General features: G+C 48.9%; 1 protein-coding gene across 2 annotated transcripts in view; it reads right to left on the reverse strand.

Annotated features, from left to right (window-relative positions):
* PHIP (pleckstrin homology domain interacting protein) overlaps positions 1-23,801 on the reverse strand; it is a 546,843-nt gene that overhangs the window by 459,770 nt on the left and 63,272 nt on the right. For both annotated transcript variants that reach the window (XM_063916855.1, XM_063916854.1), the window contains exons 5-6: positions 10,391-10,541; positions 10,193-10,291 (exon numbers count right to left, since the gene is read on the reverse strand). In XM_063916855.1, coding sequence (XP_063772925.1) covers positions 10,193-10,291; positions 10,391-10,541 — 250 coding nt within the window. The remainder of the gene's footprint in view (positions 1-10,192; positions 10,292-10,390; positions 10,542-23,801) is intronic.

Consider the following 23,801-nt stretch of genomic DNA (forward strand, 5'->3'; position numbering starts at 1 on the left):
CGTTTGCGGAGGAGAACCATCATCTCTGCCATCACCTTGGTTAACACCCTCGGTGCTGTGGAGAGGCCAAATGGTAGTGCCTGGAATAGATAGTGACTGTCTAACAGTGCAAATCTGAGATAAGCCTGGTGAGGTGGCCAAATCGGAATGTGGAGGTACGCATTCTTGATATCCAGAAATACCAGAAACTCTCCCTCCTTCAGACATGAAATCACTGCTCTGAGAGACTCCATTTTGAATTTGAACACCCTTTCAAGTTCAAAATTGGTCTGACCGAACCATCCGGTTTCGGTACAACAAAAAGGTTTGAAAAATAACCCTTGCTTTGCATGAGGTGGAACTGGGACAATGACCTGAGATTTTTACCAATTTTAGGATGGCTTCCTGTAGGATAGCCCTGTCTGTCAGCAAAGCTGGCAAGCCTGATTTGGCGGGAGTTCTTGAAACTCCAGTCTGTACCCCTGGGACACAATATCCTGTACCCAGGGATCCAGGCTGGATGACACCCAGACGTGGTTGAAACGTCTAAATCTCGCACCCACCAGCCCGTCCTCCAGGCTTTGAGGTCCACCGTCATGATGAGGATTTTGAGGAACCAGCAGCAGGTCTCTGGTCCTGGGAGCCTGCAGGTGGATTTTGCCCGACCACCTCTAAAGAAAGTGGTAGAAGGCTTGGGCTTTTTTGTCTTAGCGGTCCGAAAGGACTGCTGCACAGCTGAAGAAAACGGTATCTTCGTAGAAGAAGTAGCAGAGGGAAGGAAAGGTGACTTATCCGTGGTTGCTGTGGAAATCCACGCATCCAACGCTTCCCTAAATAGAGCCTGACCTGTGTAGGGTAGGTTTTCCACACTTCTCCTGGATTCCGCGTATGCAGATCATTGGCATAGTCAGAGTCCCCTGCGAGCTGATACCGACAGAGGATATCTGTGCAGTCAGCATACCAAGGCCTTACACGGATTCCACCATGAACCCCGCAGAATTCTGTATGTTACGTGAAAATAATTCAATGTCACTACTATCCATTGCATCCAAATCCTCTAGTAATGTGCCTGACCACTTTACTATGGCTTTAGAAATCCATGCACAGGCAATAGTGGGCCTTAAGGACATTCCTGAAGCAGTGTAAATCTTACAATCAGCTGGTTCTTTCAACGTGGTAGAACCAGGGACAGGTTAAACTACCTTTTTAGACAGTTTGGACACAGATGCGTCAACAATTGGTGGGTTTTCCCATTTTTTCCTATCTTCCTCAGGGAAGGGAAAAGCAACCAGAACTCTTTTTGGGATCTAGAATTTTTTCTCCGGGTTTCCAAAGGATTTTTAAAATACAGCGCTTAATTCTTTAGACACGGGAAAGGTTAGCGAGGCTTGCTTATTGTCAGTGAAGTAAGCCTCCTTAACATGCTCAGGTGTAGGGTCATTAATGTTTAACACATCGCTAACGGCCTCATCATGAGCTGCACCCCCCCTTTGCAAGGGATGCCACCCCCCTCAGCACATCCCCGTCTGAAGTGTCAGAATCGGAATCCTTGTCATCTTGCATAATTTGGGCAAGTGCACATTTCTGTGGGAACATGCTAGGGGATTTTGCAGGAATAGGGACAGAGCCTGAACAAACTGCCATAGACTACTTCAACACCTGAGTTTCAGTCTCAGTATTAGCTTCAACAATAGGGATCTGAGACAAAGCATTACAATCCTGTGTACATGTTGGATCCCTCCTGAGAGGAAACTTCTTCTGCAGCATATGACACAGAGTTCCTAGACATGGCTATGTGAGATAGTAAACACCCACGCACACAGAGAAATGTCAGACACCGTTTCCCCCCAAGTATGCCACAGAGAGACACAGAGATTGGAGCCAACCCACACACAGCTCTTTTTAAAGGTAGAACTAATGACACTACCAGCGCCGTCTGTGTACCTTAATAGACTACACAGACTTTACACAGCCTCCCCCTCCCTTCTACAACCCCCTGGTACCATACAAGATAGCTTGAGTTGATGGCACTGAACTCTGCTGGGTCCGCTCTGAGGAGAAGCTCCACCCCCTTTCATGGCGCTGCTTCCCGCTCTCCTGTAGTTTATAGTGGCGTGAGGAATTGTGCTGGCAGCGATCCTGGGACCCTGACAGTCTTGTTGGACAGTGTAGGGTGTAGGCACTGGTTCAGGACACCCCACCATGTACCGCTGAGGCTGCCCCGGAGCGCAGTTAGTACTGCGCTCCCTACCCTGTTGCAGTCATCTGTCGCCACTGAAGTCTTCTGGCTCTGTAAGGGGGTGGCGGCATGCTGCTGGGGTGAGCGATCCCGTGGCGGCGAACGTTCGATCCCCTCAGGAGCTCAGTGTCCTGTCAGCGTAGATAGTGGCTCAGACCCCGCAGGGCGGACACTACTTCCCCCCCTTAGTCCCACGAAGCAGGGAGGCTGTTGCCAGCAGCCTTCCTGTGCCTAACTCTAAAAAAAAAAAAAAAAACCACTAAAAACTCCTATGGAGCTCTCCTAGCTGTGACAGGCTCCTCCGGGAACAATTTCTAAACGGAGTCTTGTAGGAGGAGCATAGAGGGAGGAGCCAGCCCACACTCTCAAACTCTTAAAGTGCCAGTGGCTGCTAGTGGACCCGTCTATACCCCATGGGTGTGGCCCCCAGCATCCTCTAGGACGTAAGAGAAAATAAGAATTTACTTACCGATAATTCTATTTCTCGTAGTCCGTAGTGGATGCTGGGAACTCCGTAAGGACCATGGGGAATAGCGGCTCCGCAGGAGACTGGGCACAAATAGAAAGCTTTAGTACTACCTGGTGTGCACTGGCTCCTCCCCCTATGACCCTCCTCCAAGCCTCAGTTAGGATACTGTGCCCGGACGAGCGTACACAATAAGGAAGGATTTTGAATCCCGAGTAAGACTCATACCAGCCACACCAATCACACCGTATAACTTGTGATCTGAACCCAGTTAACAGTATGATAACAGAGGAGCCTCTAGAAAAGATGGCTCACTACAACAATAACCCGATTTAGTTAACAATAACTATGTACAAGTATTGCAGACAATCCGCACTTGGGATGGGCGCCCAGCATCCACTACGGCAGTGATTTTCAACCTTTCTCGACTCGCGGCACGCCTAACAAGCCTTTAAAATTCTCAAGGCACGCTATCAGTTACCCACGGGGAAAAAAAACCACACTGACCCCCACAGTAATTCACACTGCCCCCCCTCCCCCCCACACACACACTAATGGCACACACACTGCCCCCCCCCATGTAATAGTACTCACAGGCCCACAGTAATGGCACGCACACGCACACTCCCCCCCCCCCCCCCCCCCTCCCCTGTAAAAGTACTCACAGCCCCCACTGTAATGTCAGCCTGGAGTCGTGTATATCCCAGCTGGAATAGGACGAGCAGAGCAGGGCAGGCTGCAGCACACACCAGCACCAAGCGCGGGCGGGAATGCAGCGTGGCGTTAGTGACCTACGTGTCACAGCATGTCATCATAGGTCACAGGCCGGGCAGCAGGAGAGCTGAATGTGATGCCCGTGGATGACGGCAAGAGGAGAAGGACCCAGGTATCTCTGGAGTGCGGCAGTGGAGCACTGGTGGGCGGGCGGCGGAGCACTGTGCAGGGCATCGCTGGTGGTCGGTGAGCGGCAGGCTGCGGCACACCTGGCAACCGCTGACGGCACACTAGTGTGCCGCGGCACAGCGGTTGAAAAACGCTGCACTACGGACTACGAGAAATAGAATTATCGGTAAGTAAATTCTTATTTTCTCTGACGTCCTAGTGGATGCTGGGAACTCCGTAAGGACCATGGGGATTATACCAAAGCTCCCAAACGGGCGGGAGAGTGCGGATGACTCTGCAGCACCGAATGAGAGAACTCCAGGTCCTCCTCAGCCAGGGTATCAAATTTGTAGAATTTAGCAAACGTGTTTGCCCCTGACCAAGTAGCTGCTCGGCAAAGTTGTAAAGCCGAGACCCCTCGGGCAGCCGCCCAAGATGAGCCCACTTTCCGTGTGGAATGGGCTTTTACAGATTTTGGCTGTGGCAGGCCTGCCACAGAATGAGCAAGCTGAATTGTACTACAAATCCAACGAGCAATAGTCTGCTTAGAAGCAGGAGCACCCAGCTTGTTGGGTGCATACAGGATAAACAGCGAGTCAGATTTTCTGACTCCAGCTGTCCTGGAAACATATTTTCAGGGCCCTGACTACGTCCAGCAACTTGGAGTCCTCCAAGTCCCTAGTAGCCGCAGGTACCACAATAGGCTGGTTCAAGTGAAACGCTGAAACCACCTTAGGGAGAAATTGAGGACGAGTCCTCAATTCTGCCCTGTCCGTATGAAAAATTAGGTAAGGGCTTTTATATGACAAAGCCGCCAATTCTGAGACACGCCTGGCTGAAGCCAGGGCCAACAGCATTACCACTTTCCATGTGGGATATTTTAAGTCCACAGTGGTGAGTGGTTCAAACCAATGTGATTTTAGGAACCCCAAAACTACATTGAGATCCCAAGGTGCCACTGGAGGCACAAAAGGAGGCTGTATATGCAGTACCCCTTTGACAAACGTCTGAACCTCAGGAACTGAAGCCAGTTCTTTCTGGAGGAAAATAGACAGGGCCGAAATTTGAACCCTAATGGACCCTAATTTTAGGCCCATAGACAGTCCTGTTTGCAGGAAATGCAGGAAACGACCCAGTTGAAATTCCTCTGTAGGGGCCTTCCTGGCCTCGCACCACACGCAACATATTTACGCCAAATACGGTGATAATGCTGCACGGTTACATCCTTCCTGGCTTTGATCAGGGTAGGGATGACTTCATCCGGAATGCCTTTTTCCTTCAGGATCCGGCGTTCAACCGCCATGCCGTCAAACGCAGCCGCGTTAAGTCTTGGAACAGACAGGGTCCCTGCTGGAGCAGGTCCCTTCTTCGAGGTAGAGGCCACGGGTCCTCTGTGAGCATCTCTTGAAGTTCCGGGTACCAAGTCCTTCTTGGCCAATCCGGAGCCACGAGTATAGTCCTTACTCCTCTCTCCTTCTTATGATTCTCAGTACCTTGGGTATGAGAGGCAGAGGAGGGAACACATACACTGACTGGTACACCCACGGTGTTACCAGAGCGTCCACAGCTATTGCCTGAGGGTCCCGTGACCTGGCGCAATACCTGTCTAGTTTTTTGTTGAGGCGGGACGCCATCATGTCCACCTTTGGTTTTTCCCAACGGTTCACAATCATGTGGAAGACTTCTGGGTGAAGTCCCCACTCTCCCGGGTGGAGGTCGTGTCTGCTGAGGAAGTCTGCTTCCCAGTTGTCCACTCCCGGAATGAATACTGCTGACAGTGCTATCACATGATTTTCCGCCCAGCGAAGAATCCTTGCAACTTCTGCCATTGCCCTCCTGCTTCTTGTGCCGCCCTGTCTGTTTACGTGGGCGACTGCCGTGATGTTGTCCGACTGGATCAACACCGGCTGACCCTGAAGCAGAGGCCTTGCTAGGCTTAGAGCATTGTAAATGGCTCTTAGCTCCAGTATATTTATGTGAAGTGTTGTCTCCAGGCTTGACCACAAGCCCTGGAAATTTCTTCCTTGTGTGACTGCTCCCCAGCCTCTCAGGCTGGCATCCGTGGTCACCAGGACCCAGTCCTGAATGCCGAATCTGCGGCCCTCTAGAAGATGAGCACTCTGCAACCACCACAGAAGAGACACCCTTGTCCTTGGGGACAGGGTTATCCGCTGATGCATCTGAAGATGCGATCCGGACCATTTTTCCAGCAGATCCCACTGGAACGTTCTTGCGTGGAATCTGCCGAATTGAATCACTTCGTAGGAAGCTACCATCTTTCCCAGGACTCTTGTGCATTGAAGCACTGAGACTTGCCCTGGTTTCAGGAGGTTTCTGACCAGTTCGGATAGCTCCCTGGCTTTCTCCTCCGGAAGGAACACCTTTTTCTGGACTGTGTCCAGAATCATCCCTAGGAACAGAAGACGTGTTGTCGGAATCAGCTGCGATTTTGGGATATTTAGAATCCAGCCGTGCTGCCGTAGCACTACTTGAGATAGGGCTACTCCGACTACTAACTGTACTCTGGATCTTGCTCTTATCAGGAGATCGTCCAAGTAAGGGATAATTAAAACGCCTTTTCTTCGAAGAAGAATCATCATTTCGGCCATTACCTTGGTAAAGACCCGGGGTGCCGTGGATAATCCAAACGGCAGCGTCTGAAACGGATAGTGACAGTTTTGAACCACAAACCTGAGGTACCCTTGATGAGAAGGGTAAATGGGGACATGGAGGTAGGCAACTTTGATGTCCAGAGACACCATATAGTCCCCCTCTTCCAGGTTCGCGATCACTGCCCTGAGTGACTCCATCTTGAATTTGAACCTCTGTATGTAAGTGTTCAAAGACTTCAGATTTAAAATAGGTCTCACCGAGCCGTTCAGCTTCGGTACCACAAACAGCGTGGAATAATACCCCTTCCCTTGTTGCAGGAGGGGTACCTTGATTATCACCTGCTGGGAATACAGCTTGTGAACTGCATCCAATACTGCCTCCCTGTCGGAGGGAGACGTTGGTAAAGCAGACTTCAGGAACCGGCGAGGGGGAGACGTCTCGAACTCCAATTTGTACCCCTGAGATACTACTTGAAGGATCCAGGGGTCCACTTGCGAGTGAGCCCACTGCGTGCTGAAATTCTTGAGACGGGCCCCCACGGTGCCTGAGTCCGCTTGTAAGGCCCCAGCGTCATGCTGAGGACTTGGCAGAAGCGGGAGAGGGCTTTTGTTCCTGGGAATTGGCTGTCTGTTGCAGTCTTTTTCCCCTTCCTCTGCCCCGGGGCAGAAAAGAGGAACCTTTTGCCCGCTTGCCCTTATGGGGACGAAAGGACTGAGCCTGATAAGACGGCGTCTTTTTATGCTGAGCGGCGACCTGGGGTAAAAATGTGGATTTCCCAGCAGTTGCCGTGGCCACCAGGTCCGATAGACCGACCCCAAATAACTCCTCCCCTTTATAAGGCAATATTTCCATATGCCGTTTAGAATCCGCATCACCTGACCACTGTCGCGTCCATAACCCTCTTCTGGCAGAAATGGACAGCGCACTCACTCTTGATGCCAGAGTGCAAATATCCCTCTGTGCATCTCGCATATATAGAAATGCATCTTTTAAATGCTCTATAGTCAACAATATACTGTCCCTATCCAGGGTATCAATATTTTCAGTCAGGGAATCCGACCAAGCCACCCCAGCGCTGCACATCCAGGCTGAGGCGATTGCTGGTCGCAGTATAACAGCAGTATGTGTGTATATACTTTTTAGGATATTCTCCAGTTTTCTTCTGGTTCCTTGAGGGCGGCCGTATCAGGAGACGGTAACGCCACTTGTTTTGATAAGCGTCTGAGTGCTTTATCCACTCTAGGGGGTGTTTCCCAACGCGCCCTAACCTCTGGCGGGAAAGGGTATAATGCCAATAACTTTTTAGAAATTATCAGTGTTTTATAGGGGGAAACCCACGCTTCATCACACACCTCATTTAATTCATCTGATTCAGGAAAAACTACGGGTAGTTTTTTCACACCCCACATAATACCCTTTTTAATGGTACTTGCAGTATCAGAAATGTTTAAAACCTCTCTCATTGCCGTGATCATGTAACGTGTGGCCCTACTGGAAGTCACGTTTGTCTCCTCACCGTCGACACTGGAGTCAGTATCCGTGTCGACGTCTGTATCTACCATCTGAGGTAACGGCCGTTTTAGAGCCCCTGATGGTTTCTGAGACGCCTGGACAGGGACTAGCTGATTAGCCGGCTGTCTCATGTCATCAACTGTCTTTTGTAAAGAGCCGACATTGTCACGTAAATCCTTCCATAAAGCCATCCACTCAGGTGTCGACTCCCTAGGGGGTGACATCTCTATTATAGGCAATTGCTCCGCCTCCACATCATTTTCCTCCTCATACATGTCGACACAAACGTACCGACACACAGCACACGCACAGGGAATGCTCTGATAGAGGACAGGACCCCACTAGCCCTTTGGGGAGACAGAGGGAGAGTATGCCAGCACACACCAGAGCGCTATATATATATATATATAGGGACAACCTTTATAAGTGTTTCTCCCTTTATAGCTGCTGTATTGTTAATATCCCGCCAATTAGTGCCCCCCTCTCTTTTTTACCCTGTTTCTGTAGTGCAGGACTGCAGGGGAGAGTCAGGGAGACGTCCTTCCAGCGGAGCGGTGAGGGAAAATGGCGCCTGTGTGCTGAGGAGATAGGCCGCCGAGAAGGGGGCGGAGCCTTTCTCCCGCTTTTTGTGGAAATCTGGCAGGGGTTAAAATTCTTTTTAATAAAAAAATATACTAATAAATCAGTATATTTTTCTCCGGGCGCTTAGACAGGGCTGTTTTCCTAAAGCGGCTGTTAAATCAAGGTGATAGTCAGTCACCACATAAAGAAAACAAAACAATAAATAAACAGCGCTACCAGGTGCTGGTATTCAAAACAATAAATAAAATTTAATAAAGATGAATTAATGTCATAAACACATATTAAAATCAATTGAATAAAACAAGCCTCATATGCCAGTAATACGACCAAAGGAAATTTCTACGGACTCATGTGAAGGCCAAGTGATGATAGGATTGTTCCAATGCTTTATTAAATCATATCCTGCATGGATAACCATAAGATAATTACCGGATCCTGAGTGGAAGATGGCAGGGTATTCCACCTAGCGCGGTGATGATGACTCTGTCCTGCGCAAATGTGAATGGTGGTTCTCCCTTTTTGTTAAATGTCCACATGCATGGAACGGTCTCCGGATAAATGAGTGTTGGATGGGTCAGAGCTCTGAAGACCACTGTGGGTCGTCCCAAATCTTTAAATCCAATTTTAGGAAAGGCAATGGATAGTCAATTCCATAGATACACTGGTCTTGGCGATGTCCTGGTCATAGGCTGGCATATGTGATGCATTTTCGCCAGCCAAGGTGTTTCTATTGCTGCTCAGGGCGCCCCCCCCTAGCGCCCTGCACCCTCAGTGACCGGAGTGTGAAGTGTGCTGAGAAGCAATGGCGCACAGCTGCAGTGCTGTGCGCTACCTTGTGGAAGACAGTATGTCTTCTGCCGCCGATTTTCCGGACCTGTTCTTGCTTCTGGCTCTGTAAGGAGGCCGGCGGCGCGGCTCTGGGACCGAGCTCCAAGGCTGGGCCTGTGATCGGTCCCGCTGGAGCTAATGGTGTCCAGTAGCCTAAGAAGCCCAATCCACTCTGCACGCAGGTGAGTTCGCTTCTTCTCCCCTTAGTCCCTCGATGCAGTGAGCCTGTTGCCAGCAGGTCTCACTGAAAATAAAAAACCTAAACTAAAACTTTCACTAAGAAGCTCAGGAGAGCCCCTAGTGTGCACCCTTCTCGTTCGGGCACAAAAATCTAACTGGAGAAGGGTCATAGGGGGAGGAGCCAGTGCACACCAGGTAGTACTAAAGCTTTCTATTTGTGCCCAGTCTCCTGCGGAGCCGCTATTCCCCATGGTCCTTACGGAGTTCCCAGCATCCACTAGGACGTCAGAGAAAAAGCATTAGACAATGCAAACTATGGTGCTGATGAAAAGTTGTCTGATCACATAGCAAACTGCTTTCATAAAAATTGTGTGTATATGCAAAGCCGCAAAAGTCACTAGAAACATGCATGTCGGCACCAGAAGCAGATGTTCTGGTTTACAATAGGCATGTGTTACATACACTTAATGCCAATATTTGAACCATTTATTTTGATTGCAAAACACACATTCAACTATTTGGTATAAGTCAAAATTCTGATCTTCTAATACATCAGAAACAACTCTCATCTCACTATCAATCACGAGCTGGGTGGTAGTGCCGGAGTCCATAACCATCCACAATTGCACATGCTTTGACCAGCTTCAAATACAGCTCTCAGATGCGTATGCATTTGTGTCCTGGTCTGAATTTGTTTGCAATGACCAAAAAGGCCTATACTGTACTCCACCTTCATCTCATCTCTTCAGCTGCTAGTATACAAAAGTGCCAGAATCCCAAAAACGACAGTCATGTTACTGCTTTTCTGGTTACTCTGCCAAAAAACTGGCCTTGCTCTCACTTTGCAACAGACCCTATGTAATTACAATGCTCAGGTTAGATATGTGCACTATTTTTCAAAATACACTTACCAATACTTGATGGATTACCATAATTTATTGGCGACTCTGGGGGTCTTCCACAGTGTAAAGCGGCAAGAGCCGAACCCTTCCAAACAACATGTTTGCAGCCTAAGCAGAAAAAACAGAGCAGACAATCCATTATGTAAAGTAAACCAGAATTATTACTTCAAGTAAATAAAGACTGGAACGTTTTAAAAGTGGTCATACTTTTATTTGTGCGAAGCAGAGACTGGCGGCCTGCTCCCAATAGTGTCAGGACTCCAGGGACACTTTGAGGAATGTCTTTCTCGAGGAGTGGCCCTACCCTTTGGCATATTTGCAGTAAATGGTCAGGTGCCAAATTACGGTAATATTTTACCTATAGAAATAAAAATATATGTTTAGAAACGGACTACGTTTCTTTAGGAGATGGAAACAGAGTGAACATAAAATGCAACCTGCAATTACAGACAAACCTGCCATACTGTTCTCAAACTGCTGTCATAGATCTACCTATCTGGTGCACATAAATATGGCAGCTTTTTGTGGTAAATATTTCAGGAACCCATCAGACCTCTGAAATTCTCCAATAAAAAAAAAAAAAAAAAAAAAGAAAGAAAAAAAAACAGCTTTCTAAAATAAGAATTTACTCACCGGTAATTCTATTTCTCGTAGTCCGTAGTGGATGCTGGGGACTCCGTAAGGACCATGGGGAATAGACGGGCTCCGCAAGAGACTGGGCACTCTAAAGAAAGATTCAGTACTATCTGGTGTGCACTGGCTCCTCCCTCTATGCCCCTCCTCCAGACCTCAGTTAAGGAAACTGTGCCCGGAAGAGCTGACATTACAAGGAAAGGATTTTGGAATCCAGGGCAAGACTCATACCAGCCACACCAATCACACTGTACAACTTGTGATAAACTTACCCAGTTAACAGTATAAACAACAACAACAACTGAGCATCACTCAACCGATGCCACATAAACATAACCCTTTGTTAAGCAATAACTATATACACGTATTGCAGAAAGTCCGCACTTGGGACGGGCGCCCAGCATCCACTACGGACTACGAGAAATAGAATTACCGGTGAGTAACTTCTTATTTTCTCTAATGTCCTAGTGGATGCTGGGGACTCCGCAAGGACCATGGGGATTATACCAAAGCTCCCAAACGGGCGGGAGAGTGCGGATGACTCTGCAGCACCAAATGGGCAAACACAAGGTCCTCCTTAGCCAGGGTATCAAACCTGTAGAATTTTGCAAAAGTGTTTGAACCCGACCAAGTAGCAGCTCGGCAAAGCTGTAATGCCGAGACTCCTCGGGCAGCCGCCCAAGAAGAGCCCACTTTCCTTGTGGAATGGGCTTTCACTGATTTCGGCTGCGGCAATCCCGCCGCAGAATGAGCCTGCTGAATCGTGTTACAGATCCAGCGAGCAATGGTTTGCTTTGAAGCAGGAGCACCCAGCTTGTTGGATGCATACAGGATAAACAGCGAGTCAGTCTTTCGGACTCCAGCCGTTCTGGTTACATAAATCTTCAAAGCCCGGACTACATCCAGCAACTTGGAGTCCTCCAAGTCACGAGTAGCCGCAGGCACCACAATAGGTTGGTTCAAATGAAAAGATGACACCACCTTTGGCAGAAACTGCGGACGAGTCCGCAACTCTGCCCATATGGAAAACCAGATAGGGGCTTTTACATGACAAAGCCGCCAATTCTGACACACGCCTAGCTGAAGCTAAAGCCAACAGCATGACCACTTTCCACGCGAGATACTTTAGTTCCACGGTCTTAAGTGGCTCAAACCAGTGGGATTTCAGGAAATCCAACACCACGTTGCCACGTTAAGATCCCAAGGTGCCAATGGTGGCACAAAAAGGAGGCTGAATATGCAGCACTCCCTTAACAAACGTCTGAACCTCAGGCAGTGAAGCCAGTTCTTTTTGAAAGAAAATGGATAGGGCCGAAATCTGGACCTTTATGGACCCTAATTTTAGGCCCATAGGTCACACCTGACTGTAGGAAGTGCAGGAATCGACCCAGCTGGAATTCCTCTGTAGGGGCCTTCCTGGCCTCACACCAAGTAACATATTTTCGCCATATACGGTGATAATGCTTTGCTGTCACGTCCTTCCTAGCTTTTATCAGCGTAGGAATAACTTCATCCGGAATGCCCTTTTCCGCTAGGATCCGGCGTTCAACCGCCATGCCGTCAAACGCAGCCGCGGTAAGTCTTGGAACAGACAGGGCCCTTCTTGCAACAGGTTCTGTCTGAGAGGTAGAAGCCATGGTTCCTCTGTGAGCATTTCTTGCAGTTCCGGGTACCAAGTCCTTCTTGGCCAGTCCGGAACAAAGAGTATTGTTTTCACTCTTCTTTTTCTTACGATTCTCAGTACCTTGGGTATGAGAGGAAGAGGAGGAAACACATAGACTGACTGGAACACCCACGGTGTCACCAGTGCGTCCACAGCTATCGCCTGAGGGTCCCTTGACCTGGCGCAATACCTTTTTAGCTTTTTGTTGAGGCAGGACGCCATCATGTCCACCTGTGGCAGTTCCCACCGATTTGCAATCTGCTGGAAAACTTCTTGATGAAGTCCCCACTCTCCCGGGTGGAGGTCGTGTCTGCTGAGGAAGTCTGCTTCCCAGTTGTCCACTCCCGGAATGAACACTGCCGACAGTGCTTGCACGTGATTCTCCGCCCAACGAAGAATCCTGGTGGCTTCCGCCATTGCCACTCTGCTTCTTGTGCCTCCCTGGCGGTTTACATGGGCGACCGCCGTGATGTTGTCTGACTGAATCAGAACTGGTTGGTCTCGAAGCAGCGGCTCCGCCTGACTCAGGGCGTTGTATATGGCCCGTAGCTCCAGAATATTTATGTGCAGACAAGTCTCCTGACTTGACCACAGCCCTTGGAAGTTTCTTCCTTGAGTGACTGCTCCCCACCCTCGGAGACTTGCATCCGTGGTCACCAGGACCCAGTCCTGTATGCCGAATCTGCAGCCCTCGAGGAGGTGAGCACTTTGCAGCCACCAGAGAAGGGACACCCTGGCCCTGGGGGACAGGGTGATCGTCCGATGCATCTGAAGATGCGATCCGGACCACTTGTCCAGCAGATCCCACTGAAAGATCCTCGCATGGAACCTGCCGAAGGGAATGGCATCGTATGACGCCACCATCTTTCCCAGGACGCGCGTGCAGTGATGCACAGACACCTGTTTTGGTTTTAGGAGGTCTCTGACCAGCGTCACGAGCTCCTGAGCCTTCTCCTCCGGGAGAAACACCTTCTTCTGGTCTGTGTCCAGAATCATGCCCAGGAAGGGCAGACGTGTCGTAGGAATCAGCTGCGACTTTGGAATATTCAGAATCCAGCCGTGCTGACGCAACACTTCCTGAGAGTGTGCTACGCTGATCAGCAACTGCTCCCTGGACCTCGCCTTTATGAGGAGATCGTCCAAGTATGGGATAATGGTAACCCCCTGCTTCCGAAGGAGCACCATCATTTCTGCCATCACCTTGGTAAATATTCTCGGTGCCGTGGACAGGCCAAACGGCAACGTCTGGAATTGGTAATCACAGTCCAGTACCACAAACCTGAGGTACACCTGATGAAGTGGATAAATAGGGACATGCAAGTAAGCATCCTTGATGTCCAGAGACACCATAAAAGCCCCCTCTTCTAGGCTTGCAATGACCGCTCTGAGCGATTCCATTTTGAACTTGAATTTCTTCAGATAAATGTTCAGGGATTTTAAATTCAAGATGGGTCTGACTGAACCGTCCGGTTTCGGTACTACAAACATAGTGGAATAGTAACCCCTTCCCTGTTGAAGGAGAGGAACCTTTACAACCACCTGCTGGATGTATAGCTTGTGAATTGCTGCCAGCACTACCTCCCTTTCCATGGGGGAAGCTGGCAAGGCCGATTTTAGGTAACGGTGAGGGGGCATCACCTCGAATTCCAGCTTGTATCCCTGACACAACTTGTATAGCCCAAGGATCCACCTGTGAGCGAACCCACTGGTGGCTGAAATGTCGGAGACGCGCCCCCACGGCTCCTGGCTCCGCCTGTGGAGCCCCAGCGTCATGCAGTGGATTTTGTGGAAGCCGGGGAGGACTTTTGTTCCTGGGAACTAGCTGCGTGGTGCAGCCTCTTTCCTTTACCCCTGCCTCTGGCAAGAAAAGATGCACCTCTGACTTTCTTGCTCTTTTGCGAACGAAAGGACTGCATTTGGTAATACGGTGCTTTCTTAGGCTGTGGAGGGACATAAGGCAAGAAATTTGACTTCCCAGCCGTAGCTGTGGAAACTAGGTCTGAGAGACCGTCCCCAAACAATTCCTCTCCCTTATAAGGTAAAACCTCCATGTGTTTTTTAGAGTCGGTATCCCCTGTCCATTGCCGAGTCCATAAGACCCTTCTGGCAGAAATGGACATTGCGTTTACTCTAGAGCCCAGCAGGCAAATGTCCCTCTGGGCATCCCGCATATATAGGACCGCGTCCTTGATATGTGCCAGGGTCATTAGAACAGAGTCCCTGTCCAGGGTATCTAACTCCTCAGAGTATCCGTCCATGCTGCTACCGCACTACACATCCAGGCCGAAGCAATTGCTGGCCTCAGCAGCGTACTAGAATGTGTGTAAACAGACTTCAGGATAGCTTCCTGCTTTCTATCCGCAGGATCCTTTAGGGCGGCCGTATCCTGAGACGGCAGGGCCACCTTCTTAGACAAGCGTGTCAACGCCTTGTCTACCCTGGGGGAGGATTCCCAGCGTAACCTGTCCGTTGGCGGGAAAGGATACGCCATCAATAATCTCTTGGAAATTACTACCTTCTTATCAGGGGAATCCCACGCTTTTTCACATAATTCATTCAATTCATGTGACGGGGGAAAAGTCACTTCTTGCTTTTTCTCCCCATACATATAAATCCTCTGGTCAGGGACAGGATTTTCCTCAGAAATGTGTAATACATCCTTCATTGCCACAATCATGTAGCGGATGGCTTTAGTCATTTTAGGCTGCAACTTTGCATCCTCATCATCGACACTGGAATCAGATTCCGTGTCGACATCTGTGTCAACTAACTGGGATATTGGGCGCTTTTGAGACCCTGACGGCCTCTGCGCTGTGGGAGCAGGCATGGGTTGAGACCCCGACTGTCCCAAGGCTACGGCTTTATCCAATCTGTTATGTAAGGAGCTTACATTATCATTTAACACCTTCCACATATCCATCCAATCAGGTGTCGGCCCCGTCGGGGGCGACACCACATCTGTTTGCACTTGTTCTGCCTCCACGTATCCTTCCTCATCAAACATGTCGACACAGGCGTACCGACACACCGCACACATACAGGGAACACTCTGACTGAGGACAGGACCCCACAAAGGCTTTTGGGGAGACAGAGAGAGAGAGTATGCCAGCACACACCGCCAGCGCTATATAACCCAGGGATTACACTGTACCTTAGTGTTTACCCAGTAGCTGCTGTTTTTTATATCTCTGCGCCTAAATTTATGTGCCCCCCCTCTCTTTTTTACCCTCTATTGCACCTGTATACTGCAGGGGAGAGCCTGGGGAGCGTCCTTCCAGCGGAGCTGTGAAGAGAAAATGGCGCTGGTGTGCTGAGGAAGAAGGCCCCGCCCCCTCAGCGGCGGGCTTCTGTCCCGCTTTTCATGTGTAAAAATGGCGGGGGCTCGCACATATATACAGTGCCTGACTGTATATATGTATACTTTTGCCATCAGGTATATTAATTGCTGCCCAGGGCGCGCGCCCCCCCCCCCCCCCCCCCCCCCCCCCTGCACCCTACAGTGACCGGAGTGTGTGGGTGTGCTGCGGGAGCAATGGCGCACAGCTGCAGTGCTGTGCGCTACCTTAAGTGAAGACAGGAGTCTTCTGCCGCCGATTTCGATGTCTTCTTGCTTCTGTACTTCTGGCTCTGCGAGGGGGACGGCGGCGTGTTCGATCCCTCTGGAGCTAATGGTGTCCAGTAGCCTAAGAAGCGCAACCTAGCTGCAGTGAGTAGGTTTGCTTCTCTCCCCTCAGTCCCACGTAGCAGAGAGTCTGTTGCCAGCAGAAGCTCTCTGAAAATAAAAAACCTGACAAAATACTTTCTTTTCTAGCAAGCTCAGGAGAGCCCACTAGGAGCACCCAGCTCTGGCCGGGCACAGATTCTAACTGAGGTCTGGAGGAGGGGCATAGAGGGAGGAGCCAGTGCACACCAGATAGTACTGAATCTTTCTTTAGAGTGCCCAGTCTCCTGCGGAGCCCGTCTATTCCCCATGGTCCTTACGGAGTCCCCAGCATCCACTAGGACGTTAGAGAAACACTGTTTTTCATTCAGTAGTAGATCAGCTTCAGGAATAGTGGGGGTTTGTTCACGACTATCCACTTCTAATGCTCTATTTAATAAATTCATGAAAAATGCATTCAATAATGTGCAATACAGGAATGCATACAGAAAACATGTAAAAAATAAGAAATTACTTACCGATTATTCTATTTCTCGTAGTCCGTAGTGGATGCTGGGGACTCCATAAGGACCATGGGGAATAGCGGCTCCGCAGGAGACTGGGCACAAAAGTAAAGCTTTAGTACTACCTGGTGTGCACTGGCTCCTCCCCCTATAACCCTCCTCCAAGCCTCAGTTAGGATACTGTGCCCGGACGAGCGTACACAATAAGGAAGGATTTTGAATCCCGGGTAAGACTCATACCAGCCACACCAATCACACCATATAACTTGTGATCTAAACACAGTTAACAGCATGATAACAGAGGAGCCTCTAGAAAAGATGGCTCACTACAGCAATAACCCGATTTTTTGGTAACAATAACTATGTACCAGTATTGCAGACAATCCGCACTTGGGATGGGCGCCCAGCATCCACTACGGACTACGAGAAATAGAATTATCGGTAAGTAAATTCTTATTTTCTCTGACGTCCTAGTGGATGCTGGGGACTCCGTAAGGACCATGGGGATTATACCAAAGCTCCCAAACGGGCGGGAGAGTGCGGATGACTCTGCAGACCAAATGAGAGAACTCCAGGTCCTCCTCAGCCAGGGTATCAAATTTGCAGAATTTTACAAACGTATTTGCTCCTGACCAAGTAGCTGCTCGGCAAAGTTGTAAAGCCGAGACCCCTCGGGCAGCCGCCCAAGATGAGCCCGCCTTCCTTGTGGAATGGGCTTCTACAGATTTTGGCTGTGGCAGGCCTGCCACAGAATGTGCAAGCTGAATTGTACTACAAATCCAACGAGCAATAGTCTGCTTAGAAGCAGGAGCACCCAGCTTGTTGGGTGCATACAGAATAAACAACGAGTCAGATTTTCTGACTCCAGCCGTCCTGGAAACCTATATTTCCAGGGCCCTGACAACGTCTCCAAGTCCCTAGTAGCCGCAGGCACCACAATAGGTTGATTCAGGTGAAACGCTGAAAACCACCTTAGGGAGTAACTGAGGACAAGTCCTCAATTCCGCCCTGTCCGAATGGAAAATCAGATGAGGGCTTTTACAGGATAAAGCCGCCAATTCTGACACGCACCTGGCCCAGGCCAGGGCCAACAGCATGACCACTTTCCATGTGAGATATTTTAACTCCACATATTTAAGTGGTTCAAACCAATGTGACTTTTGGAACCCAAAAACTACATTTAGATCCCAAGGTGCCACTGGAGGCACAAAAGGAGGCTGTATATACAGTACCCTTTTCACAAACGTTTGAACTTCAGGGACTGAAGCTAGTTCTTTTTGGAAGAAAATTGACAGGGCCGAAATTTGAACCTTAATGGACCCCCATTTCAGGCCCATAGACACTCCTGTTTGCAGGAAATGTAGGAATCGACCTAGTTGAAAATTCCTCCGTCGGGGCCTTACTGGCCTCGCACCACGCAACATATTTTCGCCAAATGCGGTGATAATGTTTTGCGGTTATATCTTTCCTGGCTTTGATCAGGATAGGAATGACTTCATCCGGAATGCCTTTCTCCTTCAGGATCCGGCGTTCAACCGCCATGCCGTCAAACGCAGCCGCGGTAAGTCTTGGAACAGACAGAGTCCTTGCTGGAGCAGGTCCCTTCTTAGAGGTAGAGGCCACGGATCCTCCGTGAGCATCTCTTGAAGTTCCGGTTACCAAGTCCTTCTTGGCCAATCCGGAGCCACGAATATAGTGCTTACTCCTCTCCATCTTATAATTCTCAGTACCTTGGGTATGAGAGGCAGAGGAGGGAACACATACATTGACTGGTACACCCACTGTGTTACCAGAGCGTCTACAGCTATTGCCTGAGGGTCCCTTGACCTGGCGCAATACTTGTCGAGTTTTATAAACATGTGGAAGACTTCTGGGTGAAGTCCCCACTCTCCCGGGTGGGGGTCGTGTCTGCTGAGGAAGTCTGCTTCCCAGTTGTCCACTCCCGGAATGAATACTGCTGACAGTGCTATCACATGATTTTCCGCCCAGCGAAGAATCCTTGCAGCTTCTGCCTTGCCCTCCTGCTTCTTGTGTCACCCTGTCTGTTTACGTGGGTGACTGCCGTGATGTTGTCCGAATGGATCAACTCCGGGTGACCTTGAAGCAGAGGTCTTGCTGAGCTTAGAGCATTGTAAATGGCCCTTAGCTTCAGGATATTTATGTGAAGTGATGTCTCCAGGCTTGACCATAAGCTCTGGAAATTCCTTCCCTGTGTGACTGCTCCCCAGCCTCGCAGGCTGGCATCCGTGGTCACCAGGACCCAGTCCTGAATGTCGAATCTGCGGCCCTCTAGAAGATGAGCACTCTGCAACCACCACAGGAGAGACACCCTTCTGCTTGGTGACAGGGTTATCCGCTGATGCATCTGAAGATGCGACCCGGACCATTTGTCCAGCAGGTCCCACTGGAAAGTTCTTGCGTGGAATCTGCCGAATGGGATTGCTTCGTAGGAAGCCACCATTTTTCCCAGAACCCTTTCATTGATGTACTGAGACTTGGCTCGGTTATAGGAGGTTCCCGACTAGCTCGGATAACTCCCTGACTTTCTCCTCCGGGAGAAACACCTTTTTCTGGACTGTGTCCAGGATCATCCCTAGGAACAGAAGACGAGTCGTCGGAATCAGCTGCGATTTTGGAATATTGAGAATCCAATCGTGCTGCCGCAACACTACCTGAGATAGTGCTACACCGACCTCCAACTGTTCCCTGGATCTTACCCTTATCAGGGAATCGTCCAAGTAAGGGATAACTAAAATTCCCTTCCTTCGAAAGAGTATAATCATTTCGGCCATTACCTTGGTAAAGACCCGGGGTGCCGTGGACCATCCATACGGCAGCGTCTGAACTGATAGTGACAGTTCTGTACCATAACCTGAGGTACCCTTGGTGAGAAGGGTATATTTTGACATGAAGGTAAGCATCCTTGATGTCCCGAGACATCATGTAGTCCCCTTCTTCCAGGTTCGCAATCACTGCTCTGAGTGACTCAATCTTGAATTTGAACCTCCGTATGTAAGTGTTCAAGATTTTAGATTTAGAATCGGTCTCACCGAGCCGTCCGGCTTCGGTACCACAACAGTGTGGAATAATACCCCGTTCCCTGATGCAGGAGGGGTACCTTGATTATCACCTGCTGGGAATACAGCTTGTGAATGGCTTCCAAAACTGCCTCCCTGTCAGAGGGAGACATCGGTAAAGCCGACTTTAGGAAACGGCGAGGGGGAGACGTCTCGAATTCCAATTTGTACCCCTGAGATATCACCTGAAGGATCCAGGGGTCTAATTGCGAGTGAACCCACTGCGCGCTGAAATTCATTGAGACGGGCCCCCACCGTGCCTGATTCTGCTTGTAAAGCCCCAGCGTCATACTGAGGGCTTGGCAGAGGCGGGAGAGGGCTTCTGTTCCTGGGAACTGGCTGATTTCTGCAGCCTTTTTCCTCTCCCTCTGTCACGGGGCAGAAATGAGGAACCTTTTGCCCGCTTGCCCACGAAAGGACTGCGCCTGATAATACGGCGTCTTCTTATGTTGAGAGGCGACCTGGGGTACAAACGTGGATTTCCCAGCTGTTGCCGTGGCCACCAGGTCTGAAAGACCGACCCCAAATAACTCCTCCCCTTAATAAGGCAATACTTCCAAATGCCGTTTGGAATCCGCATCACCTGACCACTGTCGTGTCCATAACCCTCTACTGGCAGAAATGGACAACGCACTTAGACTTGATGCCAGTCGGCAAATATTCCGCTGTGCATCACGCATATATAGAAATGCATCTTTTAAATGCTCTATAGGCAATAATATACTGTCCCTATCTAGGGTATCAATATTTTCAGTCAGGGAATCCGACCACGCCAACCCAGCACTGCACATCCAGGCTGAGGCGATTGCTGGTCGCAGTATAACACCAGTATGTGTGTAAATACATTTTAGGATACCCTCCTGCTTTCTATCAGCAGGATCCTTAAGGGCGGCCATCTCAGGAGAGGGTAGAGCCCTTGTTCTTACAAGCGTGTGAGCGCTTTATCCACCCTAGGGGGTGTTTCCCAACGCACCCTAACCTCTGGCGGGAAAGGATATAATGCCAATAACATTTTAGAAATTATCAGTTGTTATCGGGGGAAACCCACGCATCATCACACACCTCATTTAATTTCTCAGATTCAGGAAAACTACAGGTAGTTTTTCCTCACCGAACATAATACCCCTTTTTGGTGGTACTCGTATTATCAGAAATGTGTAAAACATTTTTCATTGCCTCAATCATGTAACGTGTGGCCCTACTGGAAGTCACATTTGTCTCTTCACCGTCGACACTGGAGTCAGTATCCGTGTCGGCGTCTATATCTGCCATCTGAGGTAACGGGCGCTTTAGAGCCCCTGACGGCCTATGAGACGTCTGGACAGGCACAAGCTGAGTAGCCGGCTATCTCATGTCAACCACTGTCTTTTATACAGAGCTGACACTGTCACGTAATTCCTTCCAACAGTTCATCCACTCAGGTGTCGACCCCCTAGGGGGTGGCATCACTATTACAGGCAATCTGCTCCGTCTCCACATCATTTTTCTCCTCATACATGTCGACACAAACGTACCGACACACAGCACACACACAGGGAATGCTCTGATAGAGGACAGGACCCCACAAGCCCTTTGGGGAGACAGAGGGAGAGTTTGCCAGCACACACCAGAGCGCTATATATATACACAGGGATAACCTTATATAAGTGTTTTTCCCCTTATAGCTGCTGTATTTTTAATACTGCGCGTAATTAGTGCCCCCCTCTCTTTTTTAACCCTTTCTGTAGTGTAGTGACTGCAGGGGAGAGCCAGGGAGCTTCCCTCCAACGGAGCTGTGAGGGAAAATGGCGCCAGTGTGCTAAGGAGATAGGCTCCGCCCCCTTCTCGGCGGCCTTATCTCTCGTTTTTCTGTGTATTCTGGCAGGGGTTAAATTCATCCATATAGCCCAGGAGCTATGTGTGATGCATTTTTTGCCATCCAAGGTGTTTTTATTGCGTCTCAGGGCGCGCCCCCCCCAGCGCCCTGCACCCTCAGTGACCGGAGTGTGAAGTGTGCTGAGAGCAATGGCGCACAGCTGCAGTGCTGTGCGCTACCTTGTTGAAGACAGGACGTCTTCTGCCGCCGATTTTCCGGACCTCTTCTGTCTTCTGGCTCTGTAAGGGGGCCGGCGGCGCGGCTCTGGTACCTATCCATGGCTGGGCCTGTGATCGGTCCCTCTGGAGCTAATGTCCAGTAGCCTAATAAGCCCAATCCACTCTGCACACAGGTGAGTTCGCTTCTTCTCCCCTTAGTCCCTCGATGCAGTGAGCCTGTTGCCAGCAGGTCTCACTGAACATAAAAAACCTAAAACTAAAAACTTTTCACTAAGCAGCTCAGGAGAGCCACCTAGTGTGCACCCTTCTCGTTTGGGCACAAAAATCTAACTGAGGCTTGGAGGAGGGTCATAGGGGGAGGAGCCAGTGCACACCAGGTAGTTCTAAAGCTTTATTTTTGTGCCCAGTCTCCTGCGGAGCCGCTATTCCCCATGGTCCTTACGGAGTCCCCAGCATCCACTAGGACGTCAGAGAAATGCATATTCGTTTCCATGTGGTTATCAGTGGTGGAATAAATCCGTATGTGTCCATTTAGATGAAACCGCTTTTTCTACCCTTTATTTATTTTGCATAACTAAAACTTGACATAGAATCAGTGCACATGCTATAGAAACATAAGGTATCACTAAAGGTGCTGTGAAATATATCACATATTGAGGCGGTATCCTATTAGCCCTGATGCCAGCATACTTTTCTCTCAATGCTTCAGGTCCCTCAGGCACCCAATGCATAATCCAGGATAAGGGGCCGCTGGAGCCGCAATAACACTTAGGATAGGGGACTTATCCCGGATCCCATGTGTTTTTGTGAGAAAGAGTCCGATCTTGGCCAATCAGAACAGCCTCAAATTGGATACAGTGATGATGACCATCAGTACTACATTGCGATATCCAGTCATTTTGATCGACCGAAGCAGAAGAATTGGGAATAATAGGATACCGCTAAGCAACTGACTAAATAACTAATATGTATGCTTGTGTGCAATGTTGCCTGACACAAGCTGCTGTAAAAATAATGGTCGCAAACTACGAAAAAAATTAAATCACAGGGCTATAATCACACAATTCATTAAAAATTAAAAGGAAAGTATATTAAGTGTAAACAGTCAGCTGTGGCTATAAATATAAAAATGTACTCAATAAGATAATCATAAGACCTAAAAAACAAAACAAGCACTTGAACCTACACATCTTAAACCAATGATATATTTAAATTCAGATGGTGTTAAATTATCACATTGCAGATATTACCTTTATTAAATTAACTGGATTTGTAGGTCTGAAAAACGTAAAAGGGTGGAGCAACCATTTATAAAACTGTAAACGTAGGATTTCTGTTGTAAGTAGATATGGGCAATCCAAAAAAGTTATTCTGGGCATACACACTATGATTAACTGGTTGATCTGCCAGATAATTTCAGCGCTTATGCGGGAAACCGATCCAAAATGTATGATTGGTCAGACATACCAGATCGTCCAGCATGTCCCTCAAATTCTATAATTCCATGTCCGGACATCCGCCTCAAGCAGCGTATGCCCTACAACTGCTGACTGACATTTCCCATTCCTTCACATGAGAGGGAACAGGGAAGCGTCTCCTCCCCAGGGGCAGAGCACCAATATCAGGTGACATACACTGTGAGATCTCTTCCACTGTATGTCCTGGATATCTGCAGGGTCAGATAAAATGTCTGCTGGTCCAACAGGTATTTTACCTGACTGTGTGCCCACCATTACAGATGTTTGGAAATATATATTCATCCATCTGAAAAGCACATCATTTATACATATATGAGCATTGATACAAATAAATATAATAAATATTAGTTAGATATTTTTTGGGGACTTTTCAAACAATTGAATACCCCCCTTGGTGTGTTATGACTCCTTGTCCACTAGAAACTATGAATAGTTTATAGTCTCAAGCGCAGTGAGCCTACAATGTGCAACAATGAGAGGCATATTCAATTATAAAAAGGGTATTGTCTTTTAGTAAAAAAAAAAAAAAAAAAGCAACTATATGCCTTTTCCAGGGCACACTTATATGA

Source organism: Pseudophryne corroboree, chromosome 4 (genome assembly GCF_028390025.1).
Source record: "Pseudophryne corroboree isolate aPseCor3 chromosome 4, aPseCor3.hap2, whole genome shotgun sequence".
Lineage (NCBI taxonomy): Eukaryota > Metazoa > Chordata > Amphibia > Anura > Myobatrachidae > Pseudophryne > Pseudophryne corroboree.